The sequence below is a fragment of the Pinus tabuliformis genome, chromosome 4_2 (assembly GCF_031772625.1).
Source record: "Pinus tabuliformis cultivar Carrire ecotype Pingquan chromosome 4_2, CPIR1, whole genome shotgun sequence".
NCBI lineage: Eukaryota > Viridiplantae > Streptophyta > Pinopsida > Pinales > Pinaceae > Pinus > Pinus tabuliformis.
This window is the reverse complement of record NC_142304.1, coordinates 840038245-840059830: the sequence shown is the minus strand read 5'-3', so window position 1 is coordinate 840059830 and position 21586 is coordinate 840038245. Positions and strand designations below refer to the sequence as shown.

General features: G+C 32.7%; 1 protein-coding gene across 1 annotated transcript; it reads left to right on the top strand.

The window, feature by feature from the left end:
* The first annotated feature begins 4244 nt into the window (after positions 1-4244).
* On the top strand, positions 4245-7689 carry LOC149172295 (uncharacterized). Its single transcript, XM_089426265.1, has 2 exons — positions 4245-7056; positions 7364-7689. Exons 1-2 carry the CDS (start codon positions 4245-4247, stop codon positions 7687-7689), a joined length of 3138 nt encoding a protein of 1045 aa, XP_089282391.1.
* Positions 7690-21586: the final 13897 nt, after the last annotated feature.

Below are 21586 nucleotides of genomic sequence, written 5' to 3'. Positions count from 1 at the left end.
AAAATGGTTTCATAGAGAAGCCTTGAAGGATGAACCCAATCAAAGAGATGTAGGGAAGTGTGGAGCGAATCCGAGAAGGATTGAGACTGGCCAAAGTGGTGTAGTTGAGATGTATAGAGAAGTATTGAAGAATTAAGCTAATCAGAGTGGTGCGGCAGAAGCATGAAGAAAGAAATAAGATACATAGGTCAACTTAAAAAGAATTGCAGGATATAGAGATGAAGACGAAATGCCTTTTTAAAGAGTTGTAGAGGAGTAAGACGGTCATCTACTCAAGTACAGAGGGACATTATAGCACAAAGGAAAGAATATTTTTAAAAGGGACTTGGTCACAAAACAGAGCTGGAGGATGAAAATAGAACTGGAAGAATTCTCATCCATAGACAGTATGTGGAAGGATTTAACTGGTTTGGACAAAACGGAAAATCTTGGAGAATGCTAGCAAGCCGACCTCGAAAGCTTAAAAGACAGGAATCACTTAATTCATTTACAATTAGTGTTGGGCTCTAGGATTTGTCAATTGAAATTACCGGGATACAGTAATAAACAAAGTAGGGAGACAAAAATAGAGAGCACTTGGTCAGGATCTCGGAAGTCGGGGATCTCGTAACTTCTTTTTAATAAGAGCCAAGATTGGAAGACGAGATCGTTAAGTGTCAAAGATGAGAATATCTTCATCACCTGGATTAGTCAGTCGAAAAGAGGCTATATCGAAAGCATTGGATCTTAGAAGTCGAGAAGGAGACAAGCTGAGATTCAGAACCCATTTCAAAAGCAGAGCCTTCTGAGGAAGTTCTTCCGAGATCATACGTCGCAGCACATTTGTTAAGCCAAGACCCACAAAGCATGTTGAAGGTGATTTTTAGTGTTAAATAAAAAGGCAAAATCTCGTAAGTCTCAGAACTTTTAACGAAGTGCATTTCGAAGACCGTCTGAGATATAAAAGTCCCGAGGTCTCGAGATTACAAGGAAATTGATGTTCTAAGGTCGCTAAAGGCTGCGAACTTGAGATTTGAGAGGCGCCAATATTATTCTGAGGGATGAAATTACCTTCAGGGGCTATTCAAATTAAATGAAAGGCTTGAGACGATAAGAGGAATTTAGCATCAAGAGGAGGAAAATTAAGGGTCAAGACTGTAAATGAATTGGCTTGCACCCCAAGGACTATATAAAGCTTAGAGCTTGAACTAGTGGTTTTAAAGGAGGGTCGTATACCCTTGGAGTACCACCAATTGTATGAGAAAGGGATTTATCTCCCTACATGGCGAAGGAAACAACTTTTAGACAAAGCAGAGTACTAGGACCGTGGGTTAGAGTAAACTTGACCTTGGATACGACTTTGGGTTTGCATTAAACTTCCTCTTCTCTCTCACACAATCTCCTCTCCTTTTCTCACACATAGAAGAATTACATCCAGCCACAATACAATTCCCTCATATAAACCAGGGTCTCCTTCTAAGGAAAAATCCCTTAAACTAACATAACTTCTATCATCTTATACCTAATGAATGACCTAGATTGATTACGAAATTAAAATATTTTACAAGGCAATTGTTTTATCTAAATTTTGCTTTAGGGGCACTTCCCTGAAACACTCACCAAAGTGGGGGGGGGTTAAGGGTTGCTACCACCCCCCCAATAGCACTAGTGGGGGAACAAGCCACCCCTCGTATGGGACTAGATCCAACCACAGTTGAAAAAAAAACCTCTAAATCAAGAAGATAATTAGGCTCCACACCCAACATGATCTCTGGTTCAGAGAACAACATTGAGGCACAAACCCTAGCTTACCAAGCACCTCATTGGTCATAAAATATATAACTTATGATCACAAGTTCAAAAATCTAAACTTTTCATATTGAATTGACTTAGAAATATATGAATTAAAACATAATATTTTAAATAGTTAGATGTTAAATTTTCATTGGATTTAAATTCTCAATAGAATATTTCTCCTCCATTCACATGCATATTTAAAATTATTTAATAATTTTTTTATACTGGCCATAGTTATATAAATTAAAAGGTTGGTAATATTAATAGACATCAATTCATAATAAACATCAAAATACTTGCTCCATAACACATTTTACTATTTAAAATTATATATATATATATATATATATATATATATATATATATATATATAGATAGATATATATATCCTTATTTTAAATTATTATTATTATTTAGTGAAAATGTCTTTATTTTAAAAAAAATTTAATGAGAAATTTATAAAAACATGTTGTTTAGACGGTTTTTATTAATAGATCTTTCAGTAAAAATCACATAAGAGACTTACTATGAGGAACCATATATTGACATCTATTTAAATACATGAGGAAATTTTTTTAGGAGACATTAGAATATAATGACTAGTTTTGACTGAAGAATTATTATAATTTATTTTTTTATTTATTTAATTCGTAGCTCACTTAGATCGGGGAAGGACCCTAAAAATGGGAAATGTGTTTATGTCATCCCATGCCCCCGTGGGATTCCGTACTGGTCGCTCAATAAATCAAAGAATTCATGAACAGGCAGCTGATATCAAACATAGAAGGTCATGCTCCTCACCTTTGGTAGAACATGCAAAAAAGAAAAAAACATCACATCTGCATTGAAGAAGCCAGGGTCATTGCAAGAGTTGATTGAGAACTTGCAGAAAGAAAAAACATCACATCTACATTAAAGAAGCTAGGGTCATTGCAAGGGTTGATCATTTTCATCACTGTTAGTTCATAGAAGCCATGGAAATTGAAAGGAAGCTTAACAATCTAAATAAAGATGATGGTTGGTTTATTTGTTGATGTAGGTGTCGAAGTCGTGCCTTGTCTTCTTAAGTATTTAGAATTAATTGTTAACTCTATTATTAATTTTATTTTTATTTTCTCTTAATTTCTCTATTTATTTTGCTTATTATTATTTTATTTATTTATCGTTATGTTTTTTTTGCCTCTATTTATTTTGTTTATTATTATTCTTTTTATTTATTTATTTGTTGTTATGTTATGTGCCTTGTCTTCTTAGGTATTATAAATTAATTGTTAACTCTATTATTAATTTTATTTTTATTTTCTTTTATTTCCTCTATTTATTTTGTTTATTATTATTTTATTTATTTATTTATTATTATTATGTTATTTTTATTTGCATTATTTATCAAATTTCTTTCTATTATTTTTATTAATTTGTTGTTTTACTACTTAAGTTTGATATCTTTATTTTATTTATTTATTTGATTGTTTGAAATTTTAAGATTAACTTTTTGAGTTATTTCAATTAAGTTTTTCTTTTGACTAAAAAAGCTTAATTTAATTTAATTTAATTCCTATAATAAAATAAATTTTGTTCCTTATTTTTTTTTATAATAATACAATTAGTTATCATAAAAATAATTTCCTGATTATTTATTTTGTATTTCTAAAGTTGTTTTTCAATTTCTTATTATTATTCTTCTTAGTTATTAGGTTTTATTGGACCTTTCATTATTTTACTGTGGGTACACTTTTTTTTATTAAAACAATATATTAATATTAATAATTTGTATTTATTATTTTTTACTTATTAAATATTTCTTTATTTAATTAAAAAATTAAAATTAAAAATAAATATAAATTATAATAATTTAAAAAAAACTCTAAAAATCAATATTCATCAATCACAGAAATTTAAATTCTATTATTATTTTATTTTAATCAAAATTTCAATTTATCTGTATTTTTATTATAAAAAAAAATATTATAAAATTATTTTATGTTAATCAAAATTTCAATTTATTTATATTTTTATATAAAAATCAAAATTTCAATTTATCTGTATTTTTATTATAAAAAATATTATAAAATTATTTTATTTTAATCAAAATTTCAATTTATTTGTATTTTTATATAAAAATATTTTATTTAATCAGAATTTCAATTTATTTGTATTTTTATTATTAAAAAATATTATAAAAATATTTTATTTTAATCAGAATTTCAATTTATTTGCATTTTCATTATTAGAAACTATCATAAAATGAAAAATTAGGAAGAAAGATTAAACTCCATCCCTTTTTAATTTTTTTAACTGAAACAGTAAAAATGGAGATAGAAGATTAAGAAATTCAAAAGTTGAATTCCGTCGTTTGAATTGGCCGACAATCTACGGTTCATACCAAGACTAACGGTTGACTTTTGTTATTTCTAAGACTACTGAGGTCTCAATTGAGGTTGCAAAGTCTTTCCGTGTTTAATTGCAATATGAGGTTGCAAAGTCTTTCCGTTCTCTTCCCTCTTTTCATCTTCGCCCTGTTTCTACACCCATCCTCATCTGCCCTCTGCAATTCATCAATCCATGGAGATGCCAATGCGCTCATTTCAATGAAAGCAGCCCTCCTTGATCCTTACAACATGTTACATACCTGGACACTATCCCATAACACCACCCATTGCGCATGGACTGGCGTCCGTTGTGACCTCATGGGTCGAGTGGTGGCTCTAAATCTCTCTTCAATGGATATTTCAGGCACATTCCCCTCTCATGTCGCAAATTTGTCATCGCTCCGATTGCTCGACCTCTCCAATAACAGCCTCAGTGGAAGCCTCCCCTCCAATCTATCAAACTTGAGGAATCTAAAGGTGTTCAATGTCTCCTATAACATCCTCCTCACTGGAAGCCTTCCCTCAAACATATCAAACATGAGGAACCTCGAGGTCCTCGACGCCTTTGACAACCAATTGTCAGGGACGTTGCCACTGGATTTGGCCTATCTCCTGAAGCTCAACCATCTTGATCTCGGAGTTAATGCCTTCTCGGGCAGCATTCCTGGTGAGTATGGGAACCTAAAAAGTGTGGAATATCTTTCAATCGCTGCAAACAGTTTGAGTGGAAAAATACCCGGAGAGCTTGGAAAACTCGGGAATTTGAAAACACTTGATTTGTCGGAAAATTCATTCCAGGGTGGGATTCCTCCCGAGATAGGAAATTTGAGCAGCCTTGTAGAACTCCATCTGCCCGATTGTCGCCTCACAGGCCCTATCCCTCCTCAACTGGGCCAGCTTGTGACCTTAAAAACCCTGTATCTATATTATAACAGACTACAGGGCAGGATTCCATCTTTCATTGGGGACTTGCCAAATTTGGAGGCTTTGTGGCTTTTGGGAAATAATTTCATAGGTCTCGTGCCACAGCAACTGGGCGTAAGTGGAAAGCTACTAGAAGTGTATCTTGATTCCAACAGGCTCAGTGGTTCCCTCCATCCGAATCTATGCAAGGGTAGAAGGCTACAGACATTAAGTATAACAAATAATTCATTTGTCGGATCGATTCCTGATTCTCTCGGCAAATGCGATTCGCTGGTTGAAGTCTACATGGGGCAGAATTATTTGAATGGTTCGATTCCTGAAGGGTTGCTATACTTACCCTTGCTGAATGTGATCAGATTGCACAACAATAATCTCAGTGGGAGCATCCCTGACGTAATTAATAATGTATCCTCTACGTTACAGAGAATGATAATTTCCAATAATCGTTTGAGTGGATCTATTCCTTCGTCCATGTGGAAATTATCTGATTTGCGGAAGCTTAAGATTGATGGGAATCAACTAACAGGTAATGTACCGGCAGAGATTAGCCGACTGGGTAAAATTGAAGAGATCGATTTCAGCAAAAACAGGTTTTCGGGAATGATTCCCAGGGAGATAAGCAACTGTAGTACTCTGACATACATTGATCTCAGCTCAAACAAGCTTTCTGGTATGATTCCCAGGGAGATAAGCAACTGTAGTACTCTGACATACATTGATCTCAGCTCAAACAAGCTTTCTGGTATGATTCCCAGGGAAATTGGTAACTGTATTTCTCTAAGACTCATTGATCTTAGCCAGAACGAATTCAGCGGTCCCATCCCACTGGAAATCACAATGATGCCCAATCTAAACTCTTTAAAACTATCGGGAAACAGATTGTCTGGGGAAGTTCCCTTAGACATTGGTGGTCTGAGCCAGATTGAAATTGTCCACTTCAGCAAAAACAGACTTTCTGGTATGATTCCTAAGGATATTGGTAAATTTATTCATCTGACAGAAATTGATTTTAGTCAGAACGAATTCAGCGGCCCCCTCCCAGTAGAAATCGCCATGATAATATCTCTCAACTCTTTAAACCTATCCAGAAATCACTTCAACGGGAGCATTTCCAAAGAATTTAATGTAATGGCGAGCTTGATCTCCGCGGATTTCTCTTTCAATAACTTTTCCGGTCTTGTGCCAGAGGGCGGTCTATTATCTCGTTTAAAAGCAAGCTCTTTTGCAGGGAACCAGTACTTGTGCGGAGAACAGTTGGGCAACTGTAATTCTAGTGTCAAAGGGTTGCCCGTCCGAGTACACATCAAGCTTGAACTTCTCTTGCCTCTCTTAGCGCTTGGAATTCTCTTCTTCTGTTCGTTGGTGTTGGCAATTCGATCAGTCACAACTAAGGAAAAAGATAGCGAGGGCAGGCCATGGAAGATGACCGCCTTCCAAACACTAAGCTTTGGAATCGATGACGTGGTGGAATGCATTAAAGAAGAGAATGTCATCGGCAAAGGAGGAGAGGGTGTTGTGTATAAAGGAATCATGCCCAATGGGGAACTTGTTGCAGTGAAAAAACTTACGCGGATAGGCTCTTCAAATGCTCATGGCTTCTCTGCAGAGATCAAAACACTGGGCAGAATCCGCCATCGACATGTTGTTAGATTGCTGGCGTTTTGCTTCAACCATGACACCAATCTTCTGGTGTATGAGTACATGCCGAACGGAAGCCTGGCGAAGTTGCTTCATGGAAACAATGCCATGCCTCTGGATTGGAACACCAGGTACAAAATTGCAGTGGAAACTGCGCAGGGGTTGAGCTATCTTCATCACGATTGTCGGCTGGCCATCCTTCATCGCGACGTAAAGTCCGGCAATATTCTTTTGGACTCCAACTTTGAAGCTCGTGTTGCAGATTTCGGCCTAGCCAAACTCTTGCATCTATCTGGTACGTCAGAATATATGTCTTCAGTTGCAGGGACCTTTGGCTACATAGCTCCAGGTAAGTGGTTGTTTCATCTTTAAATTTTGAAAACGTCGATTTCTAATTTTACCGGAGGGTCGCCCGAAACTTTCACTGAGCTGCTAGCTTTCCGAAATTCTATGGTCTGTTATTGAAGTCCATCCATCATCTGTTATTGCCAATTATAAACATAGTATGCTGAGGCAGAGCAGCGCTGCATTATAAATAAAAGCAATTGTATAGAAGTCAAAAGTGCTTCATAGTATGCGTATTACTTATTTTACGGTGGTTTTGCCACTGGCCTTTGCTGTAGCATACCATTTAAGATTGGATGTTGAATTTACAGAGTATGCATACACCATGAAAGTGGACGAGAAGAGTGATGTATACAGCTTTGGAGTGGTTTTGCTTGAGCTCATCACTGGCAAAAAGGCGGTGGGTGAAAGCGAATTTGAAGAGGATATGAACATCACAGGGTGGGTGAAGAAGATGACCAATTGGAACAGAGAAGAAGTTATGAAGATTATTGATCCCAGACTTATCAACGTCCCAGTGGAGGAAGCCCTGCATATATTCTTAGTGGCTCTGCTCTGTATACAAGAGCAGAGTGTCGCAAGACCTACTATGCGGCAGGCAGTAGTAATGCTAACATACTTCAGTCCCAGGCAATAATTTTCATGGTTCACATTTGACCCCGGGATATGATTGGAATAAGGCATTCTCATCCTCAGCCAGGCAGTTCAGGGTTAACTGAAGATCCATATCCATCTGCTCTTTTAGCATCTATGTGCGAGAGCTTCCAACCTCAAAGTCCCTACGTTTATTTTGAAGGAAATAAGTTGTGAAAATGTATACAACCAAGGCATCTGAATCCCTGTTGCCCTGAATTTCCTCTGTTTTCTGTATTTCCTTGTAATGGGCATCTAAATCAATTTTGCTTTGAGATTCCTCTGTTTTCTGTATTTCTTTATAATGGGAATCTGAATCAGTTCTTCTGTTTTCTTATTTCTTTTTAATTTGTTTTCAGAATCGTCATTATTTTTCTCTTTAATTGGTTTTCTTCATACCCTTCTAATCAAAAGCTTTAATTTTAATTGGTTTTCTTCATACCCTTCTAATTAAAAGCTTTTTTAATTGGTTTTCTTCATACCCTTCTAATTAAAAGCTTTAATTCTCCTCTTGATTTAAAGTTGTAATGATGAGTAACTTAATGGTTAAGAGCATCTATTTCCTCCTAAAAAAATCATAGGTTCAAAACCAGAGCAGGTATGGTTTATAGATTTAGCAGTCAAATTAGATAATAATAATAATAATTTCTTTTATCTACAGTTTGTTCGCATATATTAACTCTTTGTCTCACAAACAAAAAGATCTCACACTAATTTGACGTCTGACTTTAAAATTAGATAATAATTTTTTTTATATACATTCTATTAACACATTAACATTTTTCATTTCAGAACAACATCAGATCTCCTTTCATTCATTAGGCTTTGACAGAAAAACCTTGAAGATGTCTAATTAATTTCTTTATCTCTTTGAATAATGGATCTCCTAAACTCATCTTCCTCTGAAGGCTGGGTTTTATAAACCCAGCCGCTCAAAATATCAGAGCCCAAAGACAATGGCCCAGGTCCACATGTAGCCTATAGGAGGCAACAAACCTCCTATAATACTTTGTCCAACAAACCTCTTATAACGCTTTGTCCTCAGGTACACGGTTTTAATTTCTGAAAGTATCTTTGGGTTCATTTTGTCCGATCTATTCACTTTAACATAGATAGTTCTAAATCAATTCCTACGCATTTCAAATCCATGCGAGTCATACATACATAGCTTTTTGTTGAGAATTACAGCAGGGTGTAAACTTTTAACACCATAGTATAGAACACGAGCAAAAATAAAAAGTTTAAAAAATATATTAATCGTTATTAATAAATATTTATTTTTATCTGATAAAAATTACAAGTTGCCCTGAGGAAATTACTGCAAGAGTTATTCAGTTTTTTCAGCATTTCTCAATAACGAGGATCAAAGGGTATTCAACATAATGGGTGTTGATTCTTCCTTTTCCTTTCTTTTTATCAAGAATATTTAGCAAACTAAAACGGCAGAGCTCATGTAAATTATCAATAATTCTCCATCACTGGAACCAAACCAAAATAGGTAGGAACGGGTTTGATTTGAGGTCTCAACCATCCGTACTTTATTTACATATCAATGATTTTCAATTATCATAATATTTTGAGTTTTAATAAGTTTGAATTAATTTTCAATTAATAATTTGGAAAAAATATTATTGAAATTGAAAATATATTTAAATAATTAATTATAAAAAAGTTAACAATATCATTTTTCAAAACATATCTTCATAATTTTCAAATTAAATTTAAATAATTAGACACAACTTCAGTTGGTGTTAACTAAATAGATATAAAGATAATAAATTTACATATTGATATAAAATACTCTTTTAAATACATTATTCAAAGTATTGAATATTACAAATTTGAGTTAGAGAGAGTTTGTTCATGTCTGATGCTTGCCATGTTTCATAAACTATGTTCCAATTTACTTGGTGCAATTTTTGAGGTGGTAGATAAAGTATAGACCTATCTTCATTATTTACTCAACTCAACTTAAAGAATAATTTTTTTCACAACGAACCGTGTTGGCCCGATGAAGAAGACTAAGAACAATCTTCCACAATTTAATTAAATTTGGGTGAGAGTCACACCAGTGAGGTTCTCCTCCATATTGTTCCCATGCTCCAACTATTCGTTCTTTTGATAGCCTCATGTAGAGTAATAATGAATCTTTCTTTTCACCTTCACATTTTTCTATATCAATTATTGTTGAATATTTGGTATCAAATTTTTCATATAGACATTTCGGCCATAGTTTTGTTTCAAAGTCCCTTTGATTCACTTTTTCAAAGTAAAAATGAGGAATGAAAAATTTTGTTGTATTGATTATTCGAAACTATGTAAGCCCCTCAGTAAGACAATCAAACAACTTTTGGGCAAATGCTTTACTCAAGTGAGCATAATCTCCCATAGTACCTAGCCCAAATGGTATAGGTTCGAATCTTAACATATGCACATGTGAAGTACCTACATTATCAATAAATTCCATTTTTTCATGTTTTTATTTTTGAAGAAATATGAAATAAGTTGAGAATCCATAACAAATGAGATACTTCTCACAACTTGGAGGCCAAATCTTCATGAATGCCTCTCATAGATGACGCTCCATGTAACCCAAATCCTACAGTTATTTATTATGATAAATCTATTTATAATAATCACAATAAGGATTCATAAATTGATTGTGAAGTAATAGCCTTGATTTTCAAAACAAAAATAAATTTTAATGTGGAACTCTTTCTCCATCCATTAAATATGTGATATATACAATAAGGTGTTGCTCCATTGTTTTATTAGTCTTTTCATCCGCCAAAATAAAATAAGAGGAACTCAAACAATTTTTTTCCTTCAAATTTTCTAGATAAACTATTTTTGCTACTAATAAGTACTATTTTCCACATGTAATATTGGCACATAGATAATATATTCATTGATTAAAGACATATTAGATGTTTCCTTGTACCTATGAATGTCATATAAGTCTTTGTACAATTCTAAAGAAAAATATTTTATAGCCACAAAGTATATAGTTTCTTTAGCCATGGATAAATATGATTTCCTTGATTCACTCTCCAATATTAAAATTTAGTTGTATGAACCTCATAAACCATGAACATTTAATCCACTTAATTGAATTGTACTACTACCTTCCCTAGCATATGGTGTATGTTGTTTGAATTTGATATAAAATGAAAACTTTCACCATCTAAACCTATTATAGACTATTTGTATTTTTTTGTATTTACTTTCATCCATATTTAAACGGTTTTTTGAAGCTACCTCATTGCCTTTCTGTTTTCAATATCTTTTTCTTCATTATTAATCTCAACCTCACTTTCAAAATCAATAATTTTTTCAATAATTAAATCATTTGGCTTCAATATGAACACGTCATATTAATAAATCTTAAAGAAAATGAAATCATAAAAAAATATATGGTAATATTTTTCTAAACCTATTATAGACTATTTGTATTTTTTTGTATTTACTTTCATCCATATTTAAACGGTTTTTTGAAGCTACCTCATTGCCTTTCTGTTTTCAATATCTTTTTCTTCATTATTAATCTCAACCTCACTTTCAAAATCAATAATTTTTTCAATAATTAAATCATTTGGCTTCAATATGAACACGTCATATTAATAAATCTTAAAGAAAATGAAATCATAAAAAAATATATGGTAATATTTTTGTTTTATCATCATTTATAATTTTTTATAGAGACAATTATTCAAAATTCATGAGAAATTAATTTGTTACAATTATCTTTCATAGAAATAGTCATAAATGAATGACTTACTTAATGCAGCTAAATCCCAAAATGCTACTGAAAACCATCGATCGTTAATTATTTTGAAGTAATAAAAATTTCATTGGACGATAATTCCACGGGATCTGAGAACCATGGTTGACTAGAAAGCAGGGATGGAATTTCAAATTGCAGGACTAAAGGTCTGGTAGGAAGATAATTCCAGGTGCTCTAAGAACCATCGTTGACCAGTACGCAGGGCTGGAATTTCAAATTTCTTCTACGCGTTAAGGGAAAATTTAAGCACGGTTATGTAGATTTAAGTTTTATGCACATTTATGAGTTTATTTATTTATTTTTTTAATTCCACGCAATAGCTTCCGCATAAAATATAATTGTGATTATACTTATGAGAGGTAGGTTAATTAGATGGTTTCCAATTGGTTTATTGGATCAAATTTTATGGGGAGCAAATAAAAACGAGAATTAAATTATTTAAAATAAATTTTTAATTTTAAATAGAAAAAATTTACTATTAATATTTAAATAATATTGCGAGAAATTTGTTCAAATTTTTTGGTAATAATTTGAAACAATTGATTAACCAATTTTGAAAACAGATATAACATTATATCCCATTTAATATAAGAGAATCTAAAGAGGATTGTCATTAATATCTAAGTAACATCTAAAAAATTGATTAACACATCTTGAAAGAAAATGAAATTTCATTCTCTACAATTGATTTTTAATTTTATTTTACAAATGTAAAAAATACTTGTTATATTAATGTTAAAAATATGTTAAAAATATACGAGGATATATATTCATAAACGAATTCCGAATTCCTTATTACTCCGTGCCTCCGGCATAGCAGGGACTATAGCGTTCGATAGAGTGTTGAATTCATATTAGTTGCCGTTGACCAAACAATATATTGCCGTACATTTCAGGTTTAACCAATGTTTTAAATAAAATGTTCTGTGCAATAGAGTTTTATCCAATGTTTTTGTTTCGACCTCTTATTGCCGGCTCAACTGTATACTTTTCTGAAAAGTTAGGATAAAGAGTTTGGGCCTCCATTGTGTACTTTTCTCAAAAGTTAGGATAAACAATTTGGCAGGCTTGGCCATAAGCTATGCTTGCCAGCGATATAGCCATGCATAAGCTATGCTTGACAACCCATGCATAAGCTATGCTTGACAACCTTCCACCTATTTCAACTGCTACTTATTTCAAAAGTCACCTCAGCCTGCCAGCTACACAATCCTGGGTTTCGACATCCTTCCTGGGTTTCACAGTCACCTCAGCCTACCAGCTACACAATCAGCTACACAATCCTGGGTTTCGACATCCTTCCTGGGTTTCAGGATCCCACCGGTGAGTGATATCTGCATCCTTTCCATTTCGATAGACAGAATCAGATCCTGCATAGCCGAAGAATTCACATAGCCGAAGAATTCATCATAGAGAGCAGAGGCCGTTACATATCCTGCATATCCTCCTGACAACAACTGAAGAAGTCATCACAGAGAACAGAGGCCATAGAGGTCGGTATATAGAGGTAGAGATTCAAAAGGGAACTCAAACACTCAACCTTTCAGCAAAAGAAAAGGTAAGGTGTTTTAAGCGTCCTTCAACTCTACCTACCCTATTAATGTCTGGCTTTCGAACTTTAGATGACTGGCTATGGGCTGTCTTTCTTGCTGGCAGTAGCTCGCTCAAACCAAGCCTGTTTTGTTTTTGTAGCCCTCTGTCTGAATAAACAAGCAATTTATCACTGTTAAATACTGTTAAATAAGGTAAAAATGCATTCTTTCAATTTGCAACCAAAATACGTTGCATTTAAAGCTAAAATAAAGAATTATATTAAAAAAGGTTAATCTACGAACGTTCAATAGATATTAGATATCAATAACAGATTAGATATTAGATATCAATAACAGATATAAGTGGCGATTAGTAGGTATCAGTGGCGATTTTTCAATAATATTCACTGAACACACATACATGGATTTGTATGCAACATCTACTGCATTAATTTCCTAGTTCATGGCTGTCTTATACCAGTGGAAAATTAGAAATATTACTCCGTTATTGAGCTATATAGCCTTGGTAAATTATAAAACATACCTCTAGACTGCGAACACCCGAGCTTGCTGTGTCTTGAAGCAATAGAGCATGTTCATACTCGTACACTTTTCAGAAATTTCTTTTCCTTGGATTCACATCCGCTGTTGAAGTTGAAGAAACAGATTCTGGATCGTCCTGTTTATCCTGAACATCGATTCTTCCTCTAGAGACTGAGAAAAATGATCCAACAACCTGTTGTTCCTGCGCACACTCAATATCCCTGAGCGGCAGAGACAGATCTTGTGGACCAGACGATGCATCCGAAGCCATGGAAGACTCCTCTTCCTTCCTTGTAATGCTGGACGCCTGAAATGTGGGGTATATTTCAGCATTGTGTGGGGTATATTTCAACATTGTGTTTATATTTCGACCTTTTCATTTGCCGCCTCTCAATCCAAAACAGCTGGTGTTTTCTTCACTACGTCTATCCACAGACACATCTAAATACTTCGTCCAGCCAGACTCAGGGAACCCATTGGTCATAATTTCAGTAGAAACATAATTCAGCAGCTCTGCAAATTTGGGAAAGGTCGGTCTCTGCAATATACGATCCATATTATTCCCATCTCTTTTCGCCACTCAGAGTCACCCATAACCCTGGTGCATTTAACAAGAAACCTTCAATTCAACGAGCAGAGACTGATGCCAGTGATGACCGAGAATCTTCGGTCTTTGAGTTTTTGCCAGTGATGACCGAGAATCTTCGATCTTTGAGTTTTGGGCAATTCAGGTTCTCAGGAAAGCTAGCCAGTGATGACCTCCACGTTCTCAGGAAAGCTAACCAGTGGTGACCTCCACCTTCGATCAACTTTAACAAGAAAAATGGCAGGCTATCGTCTACCAGCTTTAACAGGAAAAATAACAACAGAGATACATCTGGATCATCATTGTGGACAAGTGGTGGATCATCGTTGTGGACAAGTGGTCCGAGCATAAACTCGTGTGGTGTACGTGTGAAAATATGCAGGCATGGTTACCATCTGTCGAAAATATCTAATATCATTGTGTTAAATGTGGCATTTTGATTTATATTTATTAATAACAATTTTTTTATTTTTATTTTTAATTTAAATACTTTACTGAGTTTACAACGGCTAGCTTTGGAGTTATGTCTTTCGAGGTATATCGGGTTAATTATAATGGATGTTGGGGCTTTCTATCTGCTTCTTCGAGGGGTCAGTATCGATTCACAGTTTTTATTGTGTTCCATTTTCCAGCAGATTGTTACACTATGCACCAAGAATAAAATTATATTTGTTACAATATTGCATAATTTGTTTCTAGTAAATTTGAATCCAAGGCTTTTTTCTGTCATGTTGCTTTTTATTGAGTTAACTATTTTTGCGATATTTTATTGGATGGAAAGAACAAGTCGGGAGGACTGTAAGACCGTGGTGTTGGAGAAAATTTCTTTACTTGAAAACATTCTTTTTAAATGCCAGAAATGGACAACTAATGTCAGGAGATATTTCCAGCTTTTTCTACAAAAGAATGCACTACATCAAACGTCCCTTCTAGCATTTTCAGAAGATTCTTGCAAATTTTCATACCACAAACATCAGTGGGGACCATGTTCTGGTAACAGATACTTTTAATATTATGGAAATTAGAAGGCCTAACTGCAGAGTTAGAAAATATCAGTATTGAAATATCAAAAAGAACACTGTAATTTGTCTTTGTTGTCTGGTTAATTGCTACAGACAAAATTTGTTATTTACTTCTGCAATAATAATGGAATAATGCTTAAATTTACTTCTCCAATAATAATGGAATAATGCTTAAATTTACTTCTCCAATAATAATGGAATAATGCTTAACCAATGGCAAGGGAAAATAAAGTACAACAACAACAGAAAAATAGCTTCACAGAAAGCAATACAAACTATTTCAAAATGCTAATAGGAATTGTAACGAACCTCATACAAGCGATATGGAACAACTATGCCAAGGCACAATGTTAGCCAGAATGATGTATAAGCTAAAAAATATATCTCGCCCCATCTCTTGCTTGGGTCGGGAGCAAGCCGCAAGTCTACTCTACTTTATAGCTTGAAGCAGTTAGCAGATTCTACAAGGTAGCAGTTTCTCGACCCCGGTAAGGACTACCGCTACGGCAGTGGCTCCCTTGTTATAAAGAAAATCGAACTAAGATTGTTTCATCCAAAATCAACCCAATTTAACTTACATATTTATAACTAACCATTAAAATTTAAGGATGTAATTTTATTTTCACTTGTCCTTATTATCATTTTATATTTTATATTATTTTTTATTAATAGTAAATATTCTTAAAAAACTAAAATACGATGTCAAATTCCAATTCGAGGCCTGCTCGCGATCTCCAGCAGTCATCGCTGCGAGTCAAGCCTAGAAGCCGTAATGACCACATCTGGACATACAGATTTCAAAAGTAATTTCCTCTAATATTTTTTTGAAATGAGAATGGTCTGCACTTTTTTTATTAACAATAAACATGTTGAAAAACCCTAAAATACCTTGAACATGACGTCAAAGTCCAATTCCAGATCTGCTCGCGAGCTCCAGCAGCCATCATTGCGAGTCAAGCCCAGAACTCGCAATGACCGCATCCGGGGATATGGATTTTTTTTTAAATTAGAATGGGTCTGCACTTTTTAATTAATTTCCTGGAAACATAGCCTTGGGTCATCACCCCAAGGCTATGTTGTCAGGAATCCCCGGTGGTTGTGACAGTTCATAAATGACTTCCCCACTTCAGTTCAAATTGCGATATACACCCCGATTTGAATCACGATATACACGATATGTTGCCCTTTGTTGACCCATGACGTTGTAATGATGATGTAATATATGCATTTCTTCCCCACTTCAGTTCAAATTGCGATATACACCCCGATTTGAATCACGATATACACATATGTTGCCCTTTGTTGACCCATGATGTTGTAATGATGATGTAATATATGCATTTCTTCCAAAGGGGTTGCACCCCATTAAAAACATACCCTTGGGTCATGAGAAATGAATTATATCTCTATATATTAGATTTGATCTGTGAGATATTAATAATAATGAGTCATTGTATATATATATATATATATATATATGAGATTGAGTCTGTACTGTGTAATTAATTTTTTCACAAGAAATTGTTTTGCTCACGAGAATGCATTATATTTATCTGTATATTAAATTTGGTATATAAGATATTAAAAATATATAAAATTGGTTAGTTTTTTATTTTTTAAAGAAAAATTAACTAGCACAATTATATTAGTAAATTTGGTTGTTATAGGTTGAAGTCATTTTTATATGCCTATTGCCTTATGAAAGAGGGAAAATGACTCATTTCAACATATATCAACCATATTTACTAATGTTATTGCGTGAGTTGATGACCTATATGTATGGGGTGAATTTGTTGACCATGGTTGGATAGGGTTGATGAGTTTGATCATGGTTGATGATGTTGACCAAGTTCGAACATGGTTCACAGATGTTATCTAAATTTGACCATGGTCAACCATTAATGTAACAAAATATTTATGTTACATCAATTTAACAATGTTACATTAATGTTGACCATTGCAAACTAAGGTTGAGTATGTTTGACCATTCTAATTATGGTTGACCATGGTTTTCCATGTTGAGCATGAGTTGACTATCATTATTCAAGGTTGACTATGGTCAACCAGAGATGACTATGGTTGGTCATGGTTGATCATCATTGGCCATTGTTGATGATGACTTTGAGCTTGGTTCACTATTGTGAACCTTCTTGAATAGAGTCAACTATGGTTCTTCATGGTTGACCATGTTGAGCACATTTATCTACAAGCTATAATAGTTGACTATGGTCGGTAAAATATGGTGACCATAACTAGCAATGGTCACCTTATATAGTTTACCTTAATATTATTATTATTAATCAACTTTATTAAGCCATATTGAGTTATCTTAATATTATTATTAAATATTAAACTTTATCCACAAACCCTAATATTATTAATATTATTGATAAACTTTATTAATACTACTTATATTATTATCTTTAATAATGATAATAATATTAATAATATATTCAATCGTATACTAATAATAATAATATAGTCAACCATAATATTAATATTATTATTCTGATTATTGCTATTATTAATAGTTAGTTTTATTAACATTAATTTATTATTATTAAACATTTTTAAACCTTGACTATGACCAACAAAGGTTGACTATAACTGAATATGGTCGAGTGATGTTGATTAATGATGAATATGAATGAAAAACGGTGACTATTGTTGACTATGGTAAACATAAAATTGACTAAATTAGATTATGATAAACTATTAATAATATATTCAATCATATAATAATAATAATATAGTCAACTTTGTTGTTGTTATTATTATTAAATCTTGACTTTGACTAACAAAGATTGACTTTGGTTGACTAAGTTGACCTTGATTTACTTTGGTCAACCATGGTTGAATATATTTCAATATGGTCAAGTTACATTTATTGATGATGACTATGAGTGAACAATGTTGAGAATTGTTAACTATGATATATATAGGGTTAACCAAGTTTGATCACGGTCAACTCTCAATAATATTTTCAATTTAATAATATATTCATTTGATTTTTCACAACCATGGTTTATTATACGAGAATATGGTTAATATAGTCAACCTTAATAATAATAATAACATTATTAGTCAAATTGTTTTTTTTTATTATTATTAAACATCTAAAAAATCTTGATTGTAATTGACCAAGGATGAGTTTAGTTGACTAAGGTTGACAATGTTTGACTTTTGTCAACCATGGTTAATTATTAATTGAAAATGGTCAAATTATGTTGACTAAGGACAACTTTGAGTGAATAAAGATGATTATTGTTAAATATGGTAAACATAGGGTTGACCAAGTTTGATCCAAGTCAACTACGTAAACATTGACTATAAATGTTGACTTTGTTTGACTATGCTTGACTAATGTGGTTGACTATGTTTGATTGTTAATATTAATAGGTTATTAGGTTTGATCAAAGTTAAAGACTATTGACTATCAAATACAATCAACCCCATTAGTAAATGTGGTTGACTAATTTTGTAATGTCGCATTGCAATATTAGATAAATTGCAGAGTAATTTAACATTACGATAATGTTTATCACATTACGACATTGGATAGATTTTTGTACCATTCCAATGTCACAACATGTTTGATTATTAATATTAATCAATAATATTAATATGCGATTATGTTTGACTGAAGTTGAAGAGTGTTGATTGTCAAACATAATAAAACATAGTTGAACATATTTAACCACAATAGTAAATGTGGTTGACTAATTTTTTTATGTTGCATTGTGATGTTGGATAAATTGCAATGTAATATAACATTGCGACAATGTTTGACACATTGAGATGTTGGATAGATTTCTTTAGCATTCCAATGTCATAATATTAATAGTAATATTGTTATTATTAGTCAACTTATTAATATTAATGTTGTTATTAATAAACATTTTAAAATCTTAATTATGACTGACCTAGGATGACCATAGTGGACTAAGGTTGATAATGTTTGACTTTGGTCAACCATAGTTGACTATAAGTGAATATGGTTGAGTTACGTTGACTAAGGATGACTATGAGTGAAGAATTGACTATTGTTAATTATGGTAAAATAAGGTTTACCAAGCTTGAACATGGTCAATTATTTAAACATTGACTTTTTTTTACTATGTTTGACCAATGTGATTGATTGTGTTTAATTATTACTATTATTAAATAATAATGATAATAATAATAAGTGATTATGTTTTACTGAAGTTAAAGAGAGTTGATTGTCAAACATAGTTGAACATTGTTAACGACTTTAATAAAAATGTGTTTTAAACCATATTAATACTAATATTATTAAACATTTTAAACATTGGCTATGGGTGAGCATGGCTTAACTATGGGTGAGCATAGTTTAACCATGGGTGAACATGGCTTAACCAAGTTCAAATTTTACCATGGTTGACCATACTTTTCCATGATAGATTTTGGATGTCTATATTGATAATGAATAGCTATAGTTGACCATGTTTTATCATGGTCACCTAGGTTGATCATGTTTGACCATATTAACCATTGTTGGCCATGTTGAGCATGGGTTAACCATGGTTTTCAAAGTTTGATTATCGTGACTATGGTTGAGCAAAGATGATCATGATTAACTTAGGTTTCCATGGTTAAACCTGACTAACTATGTTTGACAATGGTCAACCATGTTGACTAGAGTCAACTATGGTTGACAATGGTTGGCCATGGTGACCATAGTTAACTATGGTCAATCATAGTTAACCATAGTTAGCCATGGTGATGATAGTTGATGATGGTTTATTGTGGTTAGACTATGTTTGACCATGTGTGACTATTGTTAAACATCACTAACTATGTTTTGACTATGATTAATGATTGTTTGACAATGGTTGACCATGGTTGACTATGGTTTTCCATGTTCATCTTATTTAAACATCGATGACTATGTTTTAACTATGAGTGACTATGTTTAACAATTGTTTGAATATGGTTAACCACAATTAATTATAGTTGTCCATGTTCACCATGTTTAAACATCATTGATTATGTTTTAACTTTTAACTATGAATGGCTATGGTTAATGATTATATGACTATAGTCGACCATGGTTTGAATAGGATTTGACTATGTTTGAACATATTTTAACTATGGATTTTCTACAATTGACCATGACTTGACTATGGTTATGATTGCAATGGTGCTTGTTGATGTTTAACCATATTCTTAAACCCTATGGTTTATTTGTAACTATCATATATGAACTTGATAAATCTTATATGCCACTATGGTTTTTGATGGATCACTATAGTTCAAGCATGGCCAATCATGCCCATAAAATATAGGTCAACATGGTCTGGTCAACCTTGACCATCCATTATAGGCCACCATGGTCAGCCATGGCCATCCACTATGGTTCAATATAGTTCACTATGGGTCACATACACATAGACCATAATGGCCATGGTAAGTATGGTTTAACAAGACAATCATGTTGACTATTAATGTCCATGTCGACTATGGTTGACCATGTCAACTATAGTCAACCATAGTTAACATGTATTAATGCATAGTTAATATGGTTATTGTATAGTTAATATGTCCATGTTGACTATAGTTGACCATGTCAATCATAACTAACGTGTGTTAATGTTTAGATCAATATATTAATGTATTTCTTCATATTTGAATGTATAAATTAATATATTATTAATGTGTTATATGTAAATAAATATATTTTTACTATGTTAATTTATAAATTAATGCACCAATATATATTTATTAATATATTATGGTTAAATATTATTATTTAGTTATTAATATTATTAATAAAATTATTAAATTTCATATAAAATTTTATTATTAATTTTTATATTATATTGATATCAATGTTAATATTATTAATAAAATGATTAAACTTTAATTATAATTTTATTATTAAATTTTAATATTGATATAAATATTAGTAAATCTAATATTAATAATAATTCAAATTTAAATTAAATACCAGCTTAGATCCATCTAACGCTAGATCTATCTTGTGTCGAGAGGGATAAAATTCCTCAAAGTGCAAACCTTCTTTAATCCTTTGAGGTGCAAACCTCATTTTTGGAGTGTCGAACTTGAGGAAAGGTTTGCACCTCAAGGGATTTGATCTCTCTCAACACCTAATAGATCCCATGTTAGATGGATATAAGATGGTTCCAGTTGAGGGCAACAATGTCACATTTTTAGATTATCATTATTATGTATATGTTTGAGATTAACTTCAAAATTCACATTATGTTTTCTTTGCTGGGCATGACCATATCATTCTGCTCTTTAATTTAGTCTATGTTGCTTGCCTTGAATGGTTTGTACATATGTGTTTGGATGATTTGAGTGGTTTGTGTGTTTACGTGTTTAGATTTGGATGGTAGTGTTTGTGAATGCTACAATTGTTGTGTTATATTTTTATATGTGTATGTAATTGT

Excerpts from the sequence above, each read along its gene's own strand:
- LOC149172295 (XM_089426265.1), top strand. The coding sequence starts at position 4,245 with ATGAGGTTGCAAAGTCTTTCCGTTCTCTTCCCTCTTTTCATCTTCGCC. Across the intron at positions 7,057-7,363 it reads CTTTGGCTACATAGCTCCAG|AGTATGCATACACCATGAAA; the intron begins GTAAGTGGTTGT and ends TTGAATTTACAG.